The sequence below is a fragment of the Macrobrachium nipponense genome, chromosome 6 (assembly GCF_015104395.2).
Source record: "Macrobrachium nipponense isolate FS-2020 chromosome 6, ASM1510439v2, whole genome shotgun sequence".
Lineage (NCBI taxonomy): Eukaryota > Metazoa > Arthropoda > Malacostraca > Decapoda > Palaemonidae > Macrobrachium > Macrobrachium nipponense.
In genome coordinates, this window is record NC_061108.1 from 42,680,011 (window position 1) to 42,701,639 (window position 21,629).

A 21,629-nucleotide genomic window follows, 5' to 3' on the forward strand; every position below is an offset into this window, starting at 1 on the left:
ATGCTCTTAAGAAAAACCCTATTTTATTAAGCTTAGCTTCAGGAGCAAGAATTTCAGAACTGTCGGCTTTATCCAGAGATCCGGACCATATTCAATTCCTTCCCACAGGGGAGGTCCTACTTTCTCCGGAACGTAGCTTTTTAGCAAAGAATAAAGATCCTTTGATGAGGTGGGAACCTTGGAAGGTACTACCCCTTCCACAAGATGTATCTCTTTGCCCAGTTACAACCTTACGAGCCTTTCTGTCCAGGACCTCCTCATCTTCATCGGGTCCCCTCTTTAAGAGGGAAAAAAGGTGGAACTTTATCCATTAAAGGCACAGGCAACAAATCCTGTACTTTATTAAGCAAGCCAATCCTGACTCTTTCCCGAAAGCACATGATGTCAGGGCAGTAGCCACCTCAATTAATTATTTATTTCCAACATGAACTTCGATGAGTTGAAAAAGTATACCGATGGAAATCGCCGACAGTGTTCAAACGTCATTACCTTAAGTCCTTGGAAGCTCTGAAATTTTCAGCAGTAGCAGCGGGTAACATAGTTTCCCCTGACTCTAGTTAATTTGTAGTAGAAGATTCAGTCCTCCTTTCTACCTGCCTCACCCACAGTTCGTCTATTCCTGCCGTGTTCATTTACATTCACCTTGTGTCTTAGCTGCTTTTTATGATGATGTAGTGGGTGCCCCCCCCTTATTTTTTTGCTAGGGACACTCACAGATGATTATAGATATTGATCTCATGGATGTTACCCCCTTATTTTATGCTAGGGGATACATCTTATTTATAATGGTTACGGGTTTTGTATATTAAGTCATATACATTTCCTTATATATTATCATTGTTGATTAATTTGTTCATTTGATTATCTTAATTGCTATTATTTTTGATACATACCTTTACACAGTTACCATTTTGTTACATGTAAACCATTTTACCTCTGTACATATGTAAATTACCTTATGATAAGAAACATGATTAGAATTAAGTGTAATTTAAGCATATTCTATTTTTGTATCACTGTGTATTTGTATCTTTTTAGCAATTATATTCCTTTTTTATATTTATTTTCTCTTTTATTTGAGACCTATTCTGATTTATTTTATTACTTTGTTTACAATCTTGTGCTATTTCTCTGGTACGATTTCGCGCAGCGACACGAGCTGAGCCCAGAAAAGGGATTTTGACGTAAGGAAAAATCTATTCTGGGCGATTGGCTCGTGTCGCCAGCGAAATCCCACCCTACCCATCCCTTCGCCCAAGATTGTCTGCTAACTTCAGGATGGCCACTAGAGGCGCAGCAGTCGGCAGCATGGGATGGAGTAGTAGTAGTACGAGCTGCTCACTCTGTGGGTCGGCTCTCCTCATGGAGGGTTTTTGTAGTGGGAGATTTCTATTGGCATTTGGCTCGTGGTAGTGGTCTCACTCGCCTAGTGTTCATACCGACACCCTCTTGGAGGGTGAGCGAGTCAGTTATACTGACCTTTTTCTTTATTTTATTTATTCTCTGGTATGTGTTAGTACATTTACCCTAGAAAATAATAGATTAAAGGATATTTCGCTGGCGACACGAGCCAATCGCCCAGAAAATAGATTTTTCCTTACGTCAAAATCCCTTTTTAGTAGGTGACAATTATGTTTGAATAAATTTTTTTAACACTCGTTTTACTTATTTTTTGGTGAAGTACCAGCAATGAACAAAATTGTCCATGAACTAATCTAAATATTTCATTCAGCAGTAACGTTTCAAGATATATTTATTTACATGTAAAACAGTTCAAAACAGTGAATAACTCAAACTTGAGCCTATCCAGGATCATTTATAGACTTACATTTTTTACAATTTGTCATTCGCAGTGCCATACAAGGGATGAACAAAATTGTCCATGAACCAGTCTAAAAATTTTTTATAGCAGTAACATTTCTAGATATGTTTATTTATACATAAATCAGTTATAACATTACTTGATCCTATCCTGAATTATTTTTTACTATTTGTAGTTCAGTGTCACGCAAGCAATGAACAAAATTATCAATAAACCAGTGTAAAGAAATTTTGTAGCATTACCGCATTAGGGTGTTTATTTAGACCTAAAACAGTTGAAAACTGTTAATAACTAAAATTTGACAATTCCTTGAAATTTGGCAGTTGGTGCACCCCTTTAGAGGAACTAATCAATATTCCTAATCATGGTAGAGTACGTACTTGCCTATACCCTGAACTATATCAATTACTAATAAATTTATTTATCTTTTGAGTCTAAAAATCATGAAAGAATATTAATCTTTTCTCATTTCACTGTCTTAGGACTTACAAACTGTAATTGGTTTCAAAACGGACGTATTACCTAAGATAACCAAAATTCATGGTTCACCAGGTTCCTAGGAACTTCATTCCTGAATCAGAAGAAAATTGTCTGCACATGCTCCTTAAATAAACTCAGATTCTCAGCTTCACTTTGTGTGTCTACCTTTTTGGTAATAAGTTGCCAACTTCAGAGACTTTGGACTAATTTCTATTTTAGGATCCAATTATTTAAATCTATTTTGTAGGATAAGATAGGATATAATGCTAGTTTAACCAGACCTCTGAGCATAACAAAGGTTCTTCTCGGGCTTGATGATCTGTTTTGTAATCTCACAAGCTTTTATTATTTTGATTTAATCTCCTTTGCCTTTGCTCGTGGATATTTATAGCTGAATTTTTCATGTCTAACAATTATGGACTCATCAGGTTCCTTCTAGCTATTAACTAGCTTATGGCTATATAATTTTGGGCCCACAGGAATGGATGAGGGTTCCCCTTCTGATTTTTTTTTAGCAGCACGATCCTTCTTTATGTTCTTATTTTTATTTATTTTTTTATGAAACTGTTACTTGTAATTCAGATGCCAACCTCCCAGTCCCTCCTGTCCCTTGTAACAATTTGGTGGACAATATGAAAAGTGAGGCTCTTGGGAGCAAGGAAGATGAGGATCTGTGAAGTGCATGCAGTGTTGCTAACCTGCAGGTGATTTTCTTTGGAATCCTAAATGGATTGTCTAAGAAATTTGCTGAACATGGGAAGTAATGGGTTGTATGATAAGAATTAATGTTGCATTTGAAAAATACTTGCTCTGCTTTCAGACAGAGGCACTTCTGTTTTTTTCAGCTATTTGTAGGAAATGGTTTTGTTTTGTCAGTCAGCATTAAGTCCTGCAAGGTACAGTTTGGCCCATCTTTCTTTCTGTAATATCTTGGTTTCTGTTTCGTGTTACTTATGGTGCAGGCAACCTGAGCGTTGAGTTTACTCAGAATCACAGGTCATTTTCCCTTTTTTAATCAACTGTGCTTTTAATATACATACTAATCCCTTTCTTGCTTCCTTTTGACATGTTTCATAAGAATATACTATTCATGTTATGAATATAATCATTTTAACAGTATTTCACTTGAGTATTATAGCAACATTTTTCTCTATTATTTAGGCTAAATTAAGGAATTAAACTGTTTTTATGGTTTACATTTCAGATATGATAGAAGACTGGTCTTCACGGACACAGCCAGACCTTCTACATTTTGTTCCTTACACTTGGAACTTTAATCTTAAGCTCCATCAGTTTGAACTGGTTACCCTTGCAAATGGATACAATTGGGTAGACTGCTCATCACAGCACCAAGCTAATGGTACAGTACATACTATATTTCAACCTTCGCTTGTAATGCTAGTAGAAACTGGATATTTTCTGTAATTAAATATAAAAAAAGACTTCTTTTTATGTGTCATTGAAAATAACAAAAGATAGAAAGGGCTTTTTATGCGTGTTATTGGAAAATGTTGATTGTTGGGGACCTAAGTACTTGTACAGTATTGTATTATTTACAGATTATTAAAATTTTACAAATTTAATCTTTTTATTTCTTGCAGCTCATGTTGCCTTCTGTGGAGATCTTCTGGAATTGAAGTTTTCACTTCCATTTGTGGACTTTCTTCCAGAGAGGATATCACTACAGTTCATCATATTGGTAAGTGACCCTTTTTTTTTTTTTTTTTTTTTTTTTTTTAAAGACCCCCTTGTCAGTTGTAATTGAAGACTTATGATTACACTTATAGGTGAGGTTTTCATATCTATGTGTGATTTTACAGAAAAAAAAAAAAAAAAATTTTTAAAAAAAGATTTTTAAAAAAAACAAATATTGTAAAATTGAGTGAGAAATTCTCTCTTGCAGTATGTACTGATTATTGTACCTTTAGTATTTACTGTTTCTGTGAGACATGCCTAACATTCAAGTAGTTCAGCAGTTGAAACAAATAAAAGAAAATAGAGGAGTTCACCTGGTTTATCAGCTTATCTTGGTCCCGTTTACCTTCCCTCCGGTAATCAAGGAGAGTGACTGTTTTTTGTGCCTCATTTTTCTGCTGTATTACTGTTCATCACTATTGCTACCTTTTTGTCTTGTGCTGGATGTGTTGTCATATAGTAAGTGACTTTTTGAAGCTAAATATATGCTGGAATAACACTATGAGAACTCTCTTTTTCTGACTAAGCATGACAGACACACAAACGTTTGATATGTATCAGTAGAGCATGTGGCATCTAACCTTTAGTGAACGGGCGTCATCGTATGCGTATCTATAACATTTTGAGTGATGGACAATTTCCTTGTTGGACGCATGGTTTTCGCGCTTGCCTACCAATCCGGTGGTCTGAAGTTAGATTCTCAGCTCTGCAAATGTGGAATCAGAGGAATTTATTTCTGGTGATAAAAATTTATTTCACGATATAATGTGGTTTGGAACCCACAATAAACTATAGGTCCCATTGCTAGGTAGCCAATTGGTTCCTAGCCACATAAAAATATCTAACCTTAGGGCCAGCCCTAAGAGAGCTGTTAATCAGCTCAGTGGTGTGGTAAAACTAAGATATGCTTAACTTAATTTGAGTGATGGACAGGTTAACCCTTAAACGCTGAGCCAGTATTTCCGAAAGTGTCTCCCGTATGCCGGCGGCGTTCGCGAGTGAACGCCGAAGCGGAAAAAAAGTGTTTTTTTTTTTAAATCACAGCACACTTAATTTTCAAGATTAAGAGTTCATTTTTGGCTCCTTTTTTGTTCATTGCCTAAAGTTTAGTATGCAACCATCAGAAATAAAAAAATATCATTATCATATATAAATATTGGAATATATGACAGCGCAAAAAAAATTTCCTATATAATTGTATACAAATCGCGCTGTGAGCAAAACGGTTAAAGCTAATGAGTTAATTATTTTTTCGTTGTATTGTACACTAAATTGCAATGATTTTGGTATATAACAAATTGTAAAACGATCAAAGCAACACAGAGAAAATATTATCACAATATGATGCATGAATTCGTAATGTGCGGACGTAAAAAAAAGCTGTTTTCAAAAACTCACCATAAATCGAAATATTGTGCTAGAGACTTCCCATTTGTTGCAAAATGAAGGTAATTGATTGAATATTACTAAACTGTAAGTGTTGTAGCTTACAATTGCAGTTTTCGACCATTTCGGTCGAGTTAAAGTTGACCGATGAACAAATTTTTTCTATTTATCCTTATTTATATGAAAATATTTCAAAACTGATAAAAGCTACAACCATGGGTAGTTTTTTGTTGGATTCTACATGAAATTGCACACATTTTCATATGTAAAACTTTATGTAACGGCTAATTTAAAATGGTGCAAACATTACAACAATCGGACAAAAAGATTTATGATTTTTTCGGAAGAGTTACCGCGCGGACGTAAGGAAAAAGTTTATTTCATAAATTCACCATAAATCAAAATATTGTGCTAGAGACTTCCAATTTGTTGCAAAATAAAGGTAAATGATTGATTATTACTAGAAAGTAATAATTTTAGCTTACAATTGGGTTTTTTTACCATTTCGGTCGAGTCAAAGTTGACCAAAGGTTGAAATTTAGGCACTTATCGTATTTATATGAAAAGATTTCCCCCAACAAAAACACCCCCAAAACTGATAAAAGCTACAACCATGGGTTATTTTTTTGTTGTATTCTACATGAAATTGCACAATTTTCATATATAAAACTTTATGTCAATGGCTAATTTAAATGGTCCAAACATTATGACAATCGGATGAAATAATTTCTGATTTTTTTCGGAAGAGTTACTGCTCGGACATAAGGAAAATTTTTTTTTTTTCATAAATTCACCATAAATCTAAATATTGTGCTAGAGACTTCCAATTTGTTGCAAAATAAAGGTAAATGATTGAATATTACTAGAATGTAAGAGTTTTAGCTTACAATTGTGTTTTTCGATTATTTCTGTCGAGTCAAAGTTGACCAGGTTGATATTTTGGCACTTATTGTTATTTATATGAAAATATTTCAAAACTGATAAAAGCTACAACCATGGGTTATTTGTTGTTGTATTCTACATAAAATTGCACACATTTCCATATATAGAACTTTATGTAACGGCTAATTTAAAATGGTGCAAACATTACGACAATCGGACAAAAAAATTTCTGATTTGTTCATGACACTTACCTGCCAGAATATATATATAGCTGTATTCTTCTGACGACCGACAGAATTTCGAAACTCCCGGCAAACACAGTGGTCGGCTAGGTGGTTAGTACCCATTCCCCGCCGCTGGGAGGCGGATACCGGGAACCATTCCCATTTTCTATTCAGATTTTCTTCTGTCGCCGGTCGGTAAACATCTGTTTACAGACCTCCGCTTAGGATTTCGAAAACTTCATTTGTCACTTGAGTATTTGGATTGTCTTTTGGTTTCGGACTTGGCTTAGTGATTTGGCATACGCTATTGTGGTTTTGATTTTGATTTGGCTTTGATTTTTCCTAGAATTGAGATGTCTGGATCTAGTTCTACTAGTTTCAGAGTGTGTGGTGTAGAAGAATGTAAGGTGAGGCTACCAAAAGCCTCGGTAGATCCTCACACAGTGTGTGTGAATTGTAGAGGGCATGTTTGCTTGTTGGATGATAGGTGCAAAGAATGTGAAGTGTTAACTGATGTCGAATGGAAGGCGTATGAATCTTACATTCGTAGACTTGAGCGTGACAGAATTAGGAGGTCTTCCTCCAGGAGTGCTTCTGTTAAAAGTCAAAGTAAAGTTGCTCAATCTAACATAAATGTAGAACATGTTACGCATAACCCTATAATTTCTCCTTCAGATAAGGAAGTGGTTGTTACCGAAGGGAATGCCCTTTCTACCATTTTAGAATCGATTCGGAACCTTGAATAGAAAATGAAAGTGCTACAATCTAATGTGCAGAACACAGGGAATGGACATGTCGAAGGCCGAAGGAGGGTTACGGGAATTAAACACCGGTCTGGCGTCCCTTCGGCAGATCCTGAAGACGCATCCCAGGCTGCCAAAGATCGCGCGCAAGCTCGAACTTTGAAGGAATGCTTCTCTTCCTCCGAGACGTCCTCACCTCACCGTGGGTGGAATCTCGGAAGACCTCTCCGACTGAGAGTGTAAGGAAGATGTAAGGTGTCGGACAAACGGCCATCGTTTTTCTCGCCCACTCTTAAGGAAAGTTCTTAACGGAAGAGTACGCAGCCTCTCCAAGTGAGAGTGGTAGGAAGACGTAAGACGTCGCACTGGCGGCCATCGTCTTTCTCGCCCTCTTAGGAAAGGTCTTACGGAAGAGTACGCAGCCTCTCCAAGTGAGAGTGGTAAGGAAGACGTAAGACGTCGCACTGGCGGCCATCGTCTTTCTCGCCCTCTTAGGAAAGGTATGATGGAAGAGAACGCTTCATCGGGAGATAGAGAGTGTCCTCCGCCTCGATTTACGCTTCGGTCTCTCCGGAAGACTTCGAAGACAGTATCCCGCACAAGAGATTTAAGACGCTTTCTGAGCGTCCTGATTCGAGTCCGGAGAGAAGGAAGAAGGCGTCCCCTCGCCCATCTTCTTCTCAAAGGTTCATTCCATCATATGGTTCTTCACCATCAAAAAAGACTCGAAGCGATTCGTCAACAGTTGGATACGTTTTTCGCCAAGAAAGAAGAAAGATCACGAAGTCGTAAAAAAGATCTTTGGCTACCAGTCAAGAAATCTAGACGTTCTCCTGCGGCTTCTCTTCGTTCTTCGTCTTCGTCTGATCCGTCGCCTTCTAGACCTCATCGACTCAATCAGGAACGCGCAAGCAGTCCTGCTGAGAGAGTCTCTAGAAGTATTGGCGGTAAAGAAAAAGGGACAATAGGTGCCGCAACAGGCGGCCGCCGTCGTCTTTTCCCAGAGTCGAAGAACGTTCAGAAGGATCGCTCAGAAATAGAATTGGGAGGAATTGATCTTGGCTTACAGGAAGAGAATATTCAACAAAAGAAACGCTTTGCTAACTCCAGGATGCTCATAAGGACGCTTCTTGGGACGCTCGGGGTCGGAAACGTCGGCTGGAGAGACTTCAGACGCACGATATTAGTTCAGAAGAAGGATATGAAGATGAATATGAGGACGTTTTTTGAGGACGCGAGGCGTAGTGCTAGTAAGGACGCTCGTCGTCCTTCGTATCAGTACGCATTCCAGGACGCAAATGAGGACGCTTTCCAGACGCAAATGAGGACGCTTTCCCAGGACGCAAATGAGGACGCTTTTGAGGGCGCTAGGCGTCCGATGCATAAAATCACCCTGAGAAGAAAAGAACAGGTCGCTAGTCAGAAGGTTAAGCGCCATATGCTTCAAGGTAGTAGGAACTACAATATCAGTGCTCGTCAAGAGAAATCGTATGACGTTAGTTTGGAAAATTCGGAGAGAAAGTCAAGGTTAGGAGAACATAGCAGACTCTCCTCTTCAAAATTGATTTCAAACACAAAACCTACGGTTCGAAAGGGAGGTGAAACTTTGGTTTCTTCTCGTTCAATGCAGAATAAGGCTATGTCTCCATTAGAAAATAAATCGTCAAGCGAGGCTGTTTCGGAAGAGGAGGAGGATCCTACAATCTCATCCTCTGTGGATTATAAGACTTTGACTCGTCTTTTAAAAGATTTGTTTCCCGAGAAGTTCCGAGCTCCAGTTCCTCTCTCTCCACCTTCGCAACTAACCTCTTCGAAGGCAAGGAAGACTCCAAATTTTGTCAAAATGGCCACCTCGCTCTCGACTAAAAGGGCTTTTAAAAAGAATCCATGATTGGATGGAATCCAAAAAGACAAAGGGCAAGACTTCTTTTGCACTCCCCCCACAAGGCTTAGTGGAAGATCGGGAAAGTGGACGAGACAGAAGAGGAAGCAGGTTTGAGAATCCCCGCTTCCGCACAAGGGGATTTCGCCAACTTAGTGGAAGCTCCTAGAAGATCTTACCTGGCATCAGCGAATGTTTTGTGGATAATGTCGGAGATAGATCACCATCTCAAAGGCCTTTATAAAACTTTGGAAGTTTTTAACTTTCTAGATTGGTGTTTGGGCGTCTTGGATGTTCAGTCTAGAAGCCCAGATTCCATCTCATTGGAGGACTTAGCGAGTATTTTGTCATGCATGGACAGAGCAGTAAGAGATGGCTCCGACGAACTGGCATCACATTTTGCGTCGGGAGTCCTGAAGAAACGCGCACTCTTCTGTAGCTTCACAGCTAAGTCAGTGTCGCCAGCGCAAAAAAGCAGAATTGTTGTTCGCTCCCTTTTCTGCTCATCTTTTTCCACAATCGATGGTAAAGGATTTATCAGTAAATCTCCAAGAACGAGCGACGCAGGACTTATTGTCTCGGTCTTCGAAACGTCCTGCTGATCAGATGTCTTCAAGAACCACGCAAGCTTCTAGGAAGAATTATAAGCCCTTTCGTGGAAGAGCCTCTTCAAGAGCTGCTGCTCGAGGGAGGAGTTTCCCTAGGGGCAGAGCCCCCTCAAAAACCAGGGGAAAGAAATGACTTTTCGGCCCTCCAGACACCAGTCGGGGCGAGACTCGCTCTATTCGCCGAAGCATGGAGGATAAGAGGGGCGAACTCTTGGTCACTCGAAGTGATCGAGAAAAGTTACAAAATCCGTTCTATCGAAAACCACCATTAAGCATAGAACCAATAGACCTTTCGCCCTCTTATCAGGATTCAAAGCAACAGATCTTATTAGACCTTTTGGATCAGATGTTGGAAAAGAGAGGCAGTAAGAAAGAGTCGTGTCACGGAACTCTCCAGGCTTCTACAACAGGCTTTTCCTTGTTCCGAAGCACTCGGGAGGATGGAGACCTGTCCTAGACGTAAGCAGGCTGAATCTTTTTGTAAGGAAAATAAAATTCAAGATGGAAACTGCACAGTCTGTTTTAGCTTCCCTGAGACCAGGAGATTGGATGGTGTCCTTGGATCTCCAGGATGCCTATTTCCATGTTCCGATACATCCTCGGTCCAGGAAGTTCCTCAGATTCGTTCTGAAAGGACAGGTCTTCCAATTCAGAGCTCTCTGTTTCGGGCTGAGTACAGCCCCTATGATATTCACGCTTCTGATGCGAAATGTAGCAAGATGGCTCCATCTCTCAAAGATAAGAGTCTCACTCTATTTAGACGATTGGCTGATCCGGTCCACGTCAAAGGAACAGTGTCTGGAGGACCTACATACGACATTACAGCTGACAAAGGACCTGGGCCTTCTGGTCAACTTCGAGAAGTCCCATCTGATTTCCCACACAGTCCATCTGTGTATCTGGGGATTCAGATGGATTCAGTGGCTTTTCAAGCATTTCCATCCATAGAACGTCAGCTAAATGCTTAGAGAAAGTATCTGTCCTTCTTAAGAAGGGAAATATGCTCGGCGAGGGAATGGATGAGTCTGCTGGGGACCATTTCCTCGCTGGAGAAATTTGTTTCTCTGGGAAGGCTGCACCTCAGACAGCTTCAGTTTTTCCTAGCAGACAACTGGAAGAACAAGAAAGACCTAGACGAGATTTTGAGAATCCCTCAATCGATCAAAGAGCATTTGAAGTGGTGGTCCGATCCCGTCAAGCTATCGGAAGGGATGTCCCTCAAAGTTCTGAGCCCAGACCTAGTGTTGTTCTCAGACGCGTCCATGACGGGCTGGGAGCAACACTGGGGGAGGAAGAAGTGTCAGGCCTCTGGAGAGGGGAACAGAGGTCCTGGCACATAAACCTCAAGGAGCTAGAGGCGATTCGTTTGGCACTTCAATGCTTCGAGTCAAGGATTGTGGGACGAATTGTACAAGTCAACTCGGACAACACCACGGCGCTCGCATATCTCAAAAAACAGGGAGGAACTCTATCTCGCTCCCTGTTCAGGATAACGAGGGAAATCTTACTTTGGGCGAAGCTGAGAAATGTAACGCTTCTAACGAGGTTCGTTTCAGGACAGCAGAACGTTCTGCGGATCTCCTCAGCCGTCAACATCAAATGCTTCCAAACGAATGGACTCTCCATCCAGAGATCTGCAAGGAGTTGTGGAAACTTTGGGGACGCCCACTGGTAGACCTCTTCGCGACAGCAAAAACGAAGAGGCTTCCTATTTACTGCTCTCCGGTTCTAGACCCAGGAGCAATAGCAATAGACGCCATGCTTTGGAATTGGCAAGGGGATGGATCTCTACGCTTCCTCCATTCAAACTCCTGGGAGAGGTAATAAGGAAGTTTGCGGCGTCGGAAGGAGCAAGAATGACGTTGATCGCCCCCTTTTGGCCTGCAAGCGACTGGTTCACAGAGGCCATGTCATTTCTGGTAGATTTCCCAAGGGACACTTCCAGAAAAAAATCGATCTACTCAGACAGCCCCACTTCGAGAGGTATCACGGAAACCTCTCCGCTCTGAGTCTGACTGCATTCAGACTATCCAAAAGTTGGCCAGAGCGAGAGGTTTTTCAAGATCGGTGGCAAGAGCTATTGCCAGCGCAAGAAGAACATCTTCCCAAGCTGTCTACCAATCGAAGTGGGCTGTCTTCAGAAGTTGGTGTAGAAGGCAAAATAAAAAATTTCCTCCCCACCCGACCTCTGTGAGCCAGATTGCTGATTTTCTCTTACATCTTAGAGATATAGACAACTTTTCAGTGTCAACAATTAAAGGCTACAAAAGTATGCTGTCAACGGTCTTTCGACACAGAGGCTTAGATTTATCAAATGATAAAGATCTTCACGATCTATTGAGGTCCTTTGAAACATCAAAAGCTCCACGAGATAAGATTCCCTCGTGGAATTTAGATGTTGTCTTAAAGTTTTTAATGTCAGCCCCATTTGAGCCTATGCACGCTGCCTCTTTGAAAGATGTAACTAGAAAAGCTATTTTCCTAACCGCTCTGGCAACAGCTAAGAGGGTTAGCGAAATCCAAGCTATGAGTAAACATGTGGGTTTCAGAGAACACAATGCGGTTGTGTTCGCTGAGCCCCTCGTTCTTAGCGAAGAACGAAAACCCATCCAACCCCTGGCCTAAAAGCTTTGATATCAAGGGGTTATCAGAGTTCGTAGGACGAGAGCCGGAGAGAGTTTTGTGCCGTCAGAGCTCTCAAATTTTATCTGGAAAAGACCAAAACAATGTAGAGGCCCGTCAGACAACCTGTGGTGTTCGGTCAAGAGGCCGGAATTACCAATGTCTAAAAACGCATGGCGTTCTTCTTGAGAAACACCATCAGGGAAGCTCATTCATCCTGCACGGATGGTGATCTTAAACTGCTAAAAGTTAATGCTCACGAGGGTTAGAGCGGTAGCTACTTCGGTGGCTTTTTCAGAAAAATATGGCACTCAGTGATATCCTGGGTGCCACATTTTGGCGAAGCAACTCTGTGTTTGCTTCACACTACCTCGAGATGTGAAGGCAACATATGAGAATTGCTACTCGCTTGGACCATACATTTCCGCGGATACAGTATTGGGGACGAGAAGCAATACGAACCCCATCCTTTAGAAAATGGATGTGTGATGTTTTAATTATGGGTGTTTTTTTTTTTTTACGGTCGTAGGGTTGGCCGCTTGAGGCGGTCTTCCCTTTAATTAGCCTGAAAGTTATGGGACTAACTTTAGTGAGGCTAGGTTAGGTGGTATTTATTATGCTTCGTTGTCTTCAGTATGGTCAATATGGTCTAGTCACATTGTGGTCACGCTCCCGTTGACAGATCATCTAGAACTATCCAGCTATACCTTGCTGGAAATTCTAGTTAAGCAGAAGCAGGCTGGGTGACAGTAATCACGAAGTCAGCTATGCTAACAGGTAGGGAACCAAGATGCAATCAATCTGCATGTGAAATGTTTCCAAAATCCTTCTATTCTGTCCCTTCCCACCTCCAATGGTGGATTCAGCTATATATATATCTGGCAGGTAAGTGTCATGAACAAAATGATATTGTCATGATACAATAAAGTTTGTTCATACTTACCTGACAGATATATATAATCAAGTACCCACCCACCTCCTCTCAGGGGACCAGTGTAAGAAAATCTGAATAGAAAATGGGAATGGTTCCCGGTATCCGCCTCCCAGCGGCGGAATGGGTACTAACCACCTAGCCGACCACTGCGTTTGCCGGGAGTTTCGAAATTCTGTCGGTCGTCAGAAGAATACAGCTATTATATATATCTGTTCAGGTAAGTATGAACAAACTTTATTGTATCATGACAATATCATTTTTTTTTTCGGAAGAGTTACCGCGTGGACGTAAGGCAAAAGTTTTTTTCATAAATTCATCCATAAATCGAAGAAAATATTGCTGCTAGAGACTTCCAATTTGTTGCAAAATAAAGGTAAATGATTGAATGTTACTAGAATATAAGAGTTTTAGCTTACAATTGCATTTTTTTACCATTTTGGTCAAGTCAAAGTTGACCTAAGGTTGAAATTTTGGCACATCGTTATTTATATATATATTTCAAAACTGATAAAAGCTACAACCATGAGTTATTTTTTGTTTTGTTGTATTCTACATATAATTGCACACATTTTCATATATAATACTCCATGTAACGGCTAATATAAAATGGTGCAAAAAAGGGATTTGACGAAGGAAAAATCTATTTCTGGTGATTGGCTCGTGTCGCCCTATGAAAGGATCCTTAATATCATTCTTTCTAGGTAAAAATTAATCTAAAATTACCAGAGAAAAACAAAATTAAGAAAATGTCAGTAAAACTGACTCGTCACTCTTAAAAAGAAGTGTCGGTATGGTAATAAGGGGCGAGTGGGAATCACTACCACGAGACATTCACCAATTAGAACTTCCAATCAGAATCCCCTTAAGAGAGAGCTGATACCAACGGGCGATGCAGCCGCTACTACTACTACTAGAGGACGCCACGGACAGCAGCGCCCCTAGCGGACATCCTTAATCTAAAAACATCTTGTCCTGCATGGGGGGAAAACAATATAGGGTGGGTTTCATAGGGCGACACGAGCCAATCACCCAGAAATAGATTTTTCCTTCGTCAAAACCCTCCCTTTTCTGGGCTCAGCTCGTGTCGGCCTATGAAAGAGTACCAGAGAAACAGAGACAAGATGGGAAAAGGGACAAATGAAAAATCAGTTGTAAATGATGGATATAATATAAGTAAATCAATTACAGCATACAAACTAAGTACTTAAACTAACTTATTCTAAACAGTAATATAACAGAACGTTAGTAATTTAAAGTACTTAAAATACAGTAACCACAGTAAAATACAATGATGCAGTGTAATATAAACAAAAGGGATTTACTTGAAATTATTTACAAAATATACAAAAACAAAACATCGTGTCCTACCCTAGCATAAAATAAGGGTAGGTAACACTGAAGTACACCATCAGTACAAGTGTGGATGTCCCTAGCAAAAAAATAAGGGACAATCCACTATTATGATTCAGCGGCTAAGGCTAGGATATCCGAGTAGCATGGCGATAGGGGGTGGGAGGCATGTTGGATGATGTAGGTAGAAAGGAGACCTGGATCTGTACTACGACTACTATTACAGTATCAGGAGAAACAATGTTTTCCCGCTTGCTACTGCTGAAAATTTTAAAGATTCCAGGACTTTAGATAATGACGTTTAAAGACTGTCGGGGATTTCCATCCAGTATACTTTTTAAGATCCTCAAAGTTCATATGTTGAAAGTAATTAATTGAGGTGGCTACTCCCCTGATATCATGTGCTTTTGGGAATGAATCAGGATTGGCTTGTTTAATGAAGTAAAGGATTTGTTGCCTAATACCTTTTACTGACAAAGTACCACCTTTTTCTCTCATGAAGAGAGCACCTGAGGATTCTTTGAGGAAGTACGAGATAGAAAGGCTCTTAGAGTTGATACTGGGCAGAGAGAAGGATCCTGGGGAAGTGGGATAACTTTCCAAGGGGCCCACCTTGCAAGAGGATCCTCATTTTTGGCCTAAAAAGAAAAAACTACGATCCGGAGCAAGTAGAACTTCTCCTGATGGGGAGGAAATTCCACAATGACCCGCATTCCCTGGCATAGAGCCGACCCAGTTCTGAATTCGAGCTCAGAAGCTAGGCTTTAATAACGAAACTAAATGTCCATTTCTCAGGAGCATTATGAATGTACAAGACGAGTTGTCAGTATCTGAAGCTAGTTTGAGGACATCATTTAAGAACCATGAAACTGCAGTAGCCTTTGAGAAGGTCTAAGTCTAGCACAGGCTTTAGGGATAGACGTGAATAAGATTCAGTCAGATCTATCTGAAAACCTACTTGAAAGATCTTCTTCAAAAGCCGATTTATGAGTGGTAATAGTGCTAGCTGCTAAACCTTTTTCAAACAAGGACTGAAAAAGGATATAGCTAGATTAACTGTCATGGTTGTAGTGTTTTGATTCTTTCAGGAAAGATGCTAATTTTTTTAACAGCTGAGTCATATTGTCTAATGGTTGACTCTCTCTTATCTGATTCTAGGAAGAGAATATTCTGTGGATCAATATTAGCATCTTTATTAGCCGCAAACTTCATGAAGTCCATAAAGTTAGGGTCTGGAGAATTCCTGAGGAAGCGAACACAGTCCTCATTTGTACTGATTGTGATAGCTTGGGATTGGGGATCCGTTGAGGTCGGAGGCCCAATTCCAGAAGAAGAGGATACCAGTTCGCTTGGGCCAGTCCGGTGCAATCAGAGCTACTATCCCTTTGAAAGACCTTAGTTTGCTTATTTGGACTTTCAAGAGAAGATTCCATGGAGGAAAAAACAGAAATTCTTCTCCACTGATTCCAATCTAACGACAGGGCGTCCGTGGCATAAGCCAGAGGGTCCAGGTTGGGGGCCACATAGCAAGGAGCTTGTGGTTCGCTTGTGAGGCGAAGAGATCACTTGGAGACCTGGGACTCTCAGGCTTATCCACTGGAATGACCGTTGTCTAGAGACCATTCTGATTTCCAGAGGAACTGACCGGGACAGAGCGTCTGCTATCACATTTCTTACCCCTGCCAGGTGAGTGGCAGACAGATGCCATTTGTGTTTGTTTGCTAGGGCAAAGATGGCTATCATGACATGATCACATGCTTGGATTTGGACCCTCCTCTGTTGATGCAATGAACTACCACTGCGATGTCCAAAACTAGCCTTAGATGAGACTTCTTCGGGGAAGCAGTCTCTTCAAGGTAAGAAATACTGCCATTGCTTCCAGAACGTTTATGTGGAGCTGGCAAAATTGAACTGACCAAGTCCCCTGAACCTGTTTGAACTGAGAGTATCCCCCCCACCCGGACAGGGAGGCATCCGTGTGAATGGTTAACACTGGAAGGGGATATTGAAGGGGTACCTTCTTGGCTAAGTTCTTTACTTTTGACCATGGACGGAGTGATTGCGGAGGATCTGTGGGATTACTGACAACTTGTCTCGAGATTTGGTTTTGTTTGCTCTCGATCGCCAAATTCGATTTAAATCTTTTAGCCTTGCTTTTCAGGAGGATATCTGTTACCGAAGCAAACTGAAGGGACCCTAGGATTCTCTCCTGGTTTCTCCTTGATGTTTGTTTGCATTTGAGAAATTGCCTGACAGATTTTGCTATTTCCTTCCGTTTGGCCACTGGAATTGACAGATTGTGGGAAGACAAATCCCATTGGATTCCCAGCCACTGAAAACGAGACTCCGGGGTAAGTCTGAATTTCGTTTTGTTTATCTGGAACCCCAGATGTTCCAGAAAGTGAACTACCTTTTTGGTGGCTTTGAGACATTCCTCGACGGTTGGTGCCCAGATCAACCAATCGTCGAGGTATGCTGCTACCATGATTCCCTGAGTTCTCAATTGCTGTACAAACCACTTCTGCTATTTTCGTGAATACCCTGGGGGCTACATTCAGACCGAAGGGCATCACTTTGTGAATGATGAATCCTGATTTCCTAGCCTGAATCCTAGGAATGGGCGGAAGTGCCTGGCTATAGGGATATGATAGTATGCGTCTGTAAGATCGATGGAGCATGTGACGGCTCCACGCGGAAGTAAGGTCCTTACTTGCGAGAGGGTAAGCATCTTGAACTTGTCGCAACGAATGAAAGAGTTTAGCTTTGACAAGTCTAAGATTACCCTTCTTTTTGTTGAGCCTTTCTTTGGCACGCTGAATAAGCGACCTTGAAATTTTAGATGCTTGACTCTCGCAATAGCTCCTTTCTGAAGGAGTTCCTCCGAGTAATCTGTCAATTCCTTTGATGGTATTTGGTGGAATGATTTGATTGGAGGCGGATCTTTGATCCAACTCCAACCCAATCCTTTGGACACTATGCTCTGTGCCCAATTGCTGAACCCCCACCTGTGGCGGGAAGAGGAACAGCCTCCCTCCTACCTGGGGAGCCTCATTGTTGATGGGCGGGTTGACCACCACGCCCTCCTCTGAACTGCCTGCTCCTTGTCGCCCTTCCTGCGCCACGATAGGCGAAAGTAACCTCTCGCCCTACCCTCTCGGTTGTCTTTGTAACCCTTGAGCCTCATATGTAGGGTTTGAAGGACGGCGAGATTGCGTAGGAGGTACGGACGGCTGTGATTGAGGAGACAACAGGAGGATGGGCTGGTTCTGTTTCGAACTAGCAGGTTGTCCCTGTTGGGTAACCGGGACGGCCTGCACAAATTGCTGCTGTTGCTGGTGTTTCTGATACGGCTGGAACCTCTTACCAGCCTTCTTTGGTTTCTTACCAGCAGTGGGGACGGATTCTTGTTTTCTCTTTGACGAAATACCCCACCTAGCTCTAAGGCTCTGGTTGAGCCTAGCAGCCTCGTGGTGCACTTCATTAACAGCGGACTCTGGGAAGAGATCCGCTCCCCACATGCTAGAAGCCAAGAGTCTATTAGGCTCGTGCCTAATAGTGCACTCCTGCAGAACGTGCTTTCGGCAATTCCTCCTAGCTTGGAAGAAGTCGAAAGCATCTGTTAGGACCGTCTGAAACTGGGATTTTGCCAAGATCTTAAACAGCGGTTCCGTCGCATATGAGAGAGCAGCATTTCCGTTATTATAAGAGAATTGAGGGACCTGCCAAACCTGGTTCGCGCGTCGAACTCTGCCTGAATCAGGGAATCAGGCAGCCTGGCAGCTTCTCGCCGAACTGGCCATGGCGCAGTCCGGTTTGAGCTTACCAAGCGTGAACGTAGCTGGCAAGTTCTCCCACAATTCTCCGAAAGCCGGGAAGAGCGGAGAAGTAGGCTCCGCCTCCCTTAACTGTGGCATGGGCTCATCCTTGAGGACTGCCTGAAGGGTCTTCTCTACTATTTCGTGGCGAACGGAAGAGAAGCCTCCTCTTCCGTCGCGAAAATAGTAAAAGGACTCTTATAGGCCTGGAGCTTAGTGTTCGTGCACTCCCAGTCCTCAAGGCAGTGAACCCATTCCCGCTTGTGGGCATGATCCCTACTGTATAGAACAGACTCCCTAGAGATCTTGTCTTCCCTAGTAAGAGCCGTTACAGTCAGCCTAGCATAACCGATGAAAGGCTGTGTCAGACCCGGAGGGTAAAACTCGAAGTCCTCAATCCTCCGAGTTCCACACTCCGGGATAGAGATCATCCCATCCTTAAAAGGAGCGTAGGCAGCTACTCTCCATGGATTCTCCATGGAGGAAAGCTGGCATGAGAGTCATATGGCGGGAGCTGGAGAATGCCAGTGCTTGGCACTGGGTGGAGACTGGAAGAGGGACCTGAGAGAGCCCAGCTACTCGGTCCATCATTCTCTCTAACCCTGTTAGAGAGATCTTGTATGGACTGGCCTGATTGAGACAGAGTGCTCGACAGTTGTGCGAACATCTGCTCAAATCTCGTCCCCACCGGGCGGAGACTTGCGAGCCACCAACTCGCCCACCTGTTGCATCACCACTGCTGAGAAAGCAGTGGGATCAAAGGTGCTAGGTCCTGCTCCTCCCACCGGCGTTGCCGGAGTGGAATGGAAGCGGTGGAGGCATGCAGGAGAAGGCATTGGCTCGGCGGGAGCGCGAGCCTTCTCCTTAGAAGCCCTTGCTTCTAGAGCTCTTCGAGTGAGAAGACAACTCGGCTTGGCTTTCATCATATTTCACCGCGTCGGCGTAGGAAGTCGAAGACTTCCTAGCCGAAGAAGACGAAGACGACTTCCTAGAAGTTGTCTTAGATAGAGTCTTCGGTTCTCTCTGTCCCTTCACCTTTGGGGGTACAGAGGGAGCGGGGGAGAGCGGGTAGGGATCTCAGATCCCACAAAGCCTTGGAAAGAAGCGCTCGAGGAAGGGACAGGAGAAGATCCAGGAGCACCCAAGGAAAAGACCTTGGGCGCCCGACACACCTACCTCAACCAACAAATCCTCTGCCCCTACCGCCATGGGCTCGATGTTTAGGTCCAGGGCAGCGACGTCCGGGACCGACTCCTGGGAAGCTACGACCCCAAAAGATTGCTGGAGATCTTGCTGGATGGAGGCTATTAGAGGGGCTGCGGACAAGGGTCAACATACCCAGTTGACTTGCCCGCAGGGAAGATCTGGACGGCCAGCTTCTTGTCCAGGATGTACGGCTGGCCTTTGGCGGCGTTCTTCCCGAAGCCGCCCACCCACGCTTTCAGGGTAGCGAGGGCGACCTCCCTCACACCAGTAGCCTGAAAGAAAGGGCGAGATTGAGCTTCTAATGGCGGAACGGGTTAACAAACTTATGACTAAGAGTTGTTAGTAAAATGATAAGGAAGCCTATAATGGACTTACCCCTCTCCCAGCTGACCGACTAGGTCGTAGCAGATGGCGCATGGCGCTGGGTGGCCAGACGATCATCTCGTTGAATGATGTGGCACAAGGGGCGTGAGACCTGCACTCATCGTGGCCGCAGGGGTCGTACAACGTCGCGTTGCACGCCGGGACCTGACAGTTGGTAGCCTGTAAGTGGAAAGATACATGAGTATCAGGAGAACACTTACAGCCTAACAGTTGCTCCGCTGGTGCCGGAGCGATAAAGTTAAGAATTAAACCAGAGCCCCGCCGATAATACGTGTGGTAACAAGGTTGGTTGGGTGTTCCTAGGCTATAGCTCCGATGATGGCGGGGACACAAAAAGAAACCAACCAGGAGTGGTGGTAAATGGAAACCACGACGGAAAATGGCGGGGATGGTAGATATAAATAATAAAATTAAACAATTCATCGTAAAATTAGGGTATATCCTTAAAATAACAATAATAACAAACCTTTCTCCACCCGTCTACTAGAAGAGTGCCCGGGTAAGAAGCAAGCTCCCTTCCGGTAGCGGGGGAGAGATGTAAGGATATAGTAGGCAAGCAACCGACCACTAGTAGTGCCCACCCCGCCCGCTGGCGGAGCCAGTAATCTATAACCAAAGGTGCCCCGGCTGCGACGGAAGGCTCCTTTCGTTATAGCGAGGGAAGGTGGCTGAGCAACTGGGGAGGGGGGGAGAAGGTCTCGGCGTAACACGGCGGGAGAGAGAGAGGGGGGGGATGGCCTACTCCTCCCCGCCTCACCGACTACCCGCTCGGAGACCCGGTACCTCATGAGTGGTCGCCCTATACCCCCCGCTGGGAGGAACCCCTGGCCACCTCAGAGAGGGAGAGAGAACGGCGACTGAGGTTGTCATGACAACCAAGGGGTCCCCCAGCACCTCCCTATACCAGGTAGGGAGGGCAGGGGCAGGGTAAGGTGCGATGGAACACAACCGTGGGAGGGCCACGTGAACCAGGCTGTACCAATACAAGGAACATGCTCCTAGGCTAGCCTAACACCCTAAATATAATATATTACATCGAAAAGATGGAAAAGACACTTTTAGTAAAAGAGAAAGAAGCCCAGGAGGAGGCAGACTGTTCCAAGAAACAGAAGCCTACTCGGAGCCAGCGATAGCCGATGAAGAGCAAGAGCCGGGATGCTGGGCAGGAATGATAATAATAGCCCTAAATACCAAACTAAGAGAAATGGGTTAGGGGGGCTAAACTAAACAGCTAAAACTCGATGTAAAAGACAATGAACGTAATATAGTAAGCCCCATAAGTATAAGAAAAGTCCCAGTATGGAGGACCGGGAATTCTTAACGAGGCAGCATGGCGCCACCACGAGACAACCAGGAAACCGTATGACCTATTAGGAGGAAAATACTGGTACCCGGAAGATAAAAATGTAGTAAAACATTACTTATGAGTTACTTAACTTAGCCGTTGCAATTGCAGAGCGTTCCATGGTGAAGAATAGGATAAATCCCGAAATAAGCACAGCACAGAAAAATAATGCGTCTGGACGCTAGCGCTAAAGATTAAGGATGTCCGCTAGGGGCGCTGCTGTCCGTGGCGTCCTCTAGTAGTAGTAGTAG

At 43.1% G+C, this 21,629-nt stretch overlaps 1 protein-coding gene across 1 annotated transcript in view; it reads left to right on the forward strand.

Annotated features, from left to right (window-relative positions):
- LOC135216293 (bridge-like lipid transfer protein family member 1) overlaps positions 1–21,629 on the forward strand; it is a gene marked incomplete in the record, with an annotated part of 368,522 nt that overhangs the window by 203,867 nt on the left and 143,026 nt on the right. Inside the window, 2 exon segments of the mRNA XM_064251459.1 lie at positions 3,507–3,662; positions 3,904–4,001. Coding sequence (XP_064107529.1) covers positions 3,507–3,662; positions 3,904–4,001 — 254 coding nt within the window.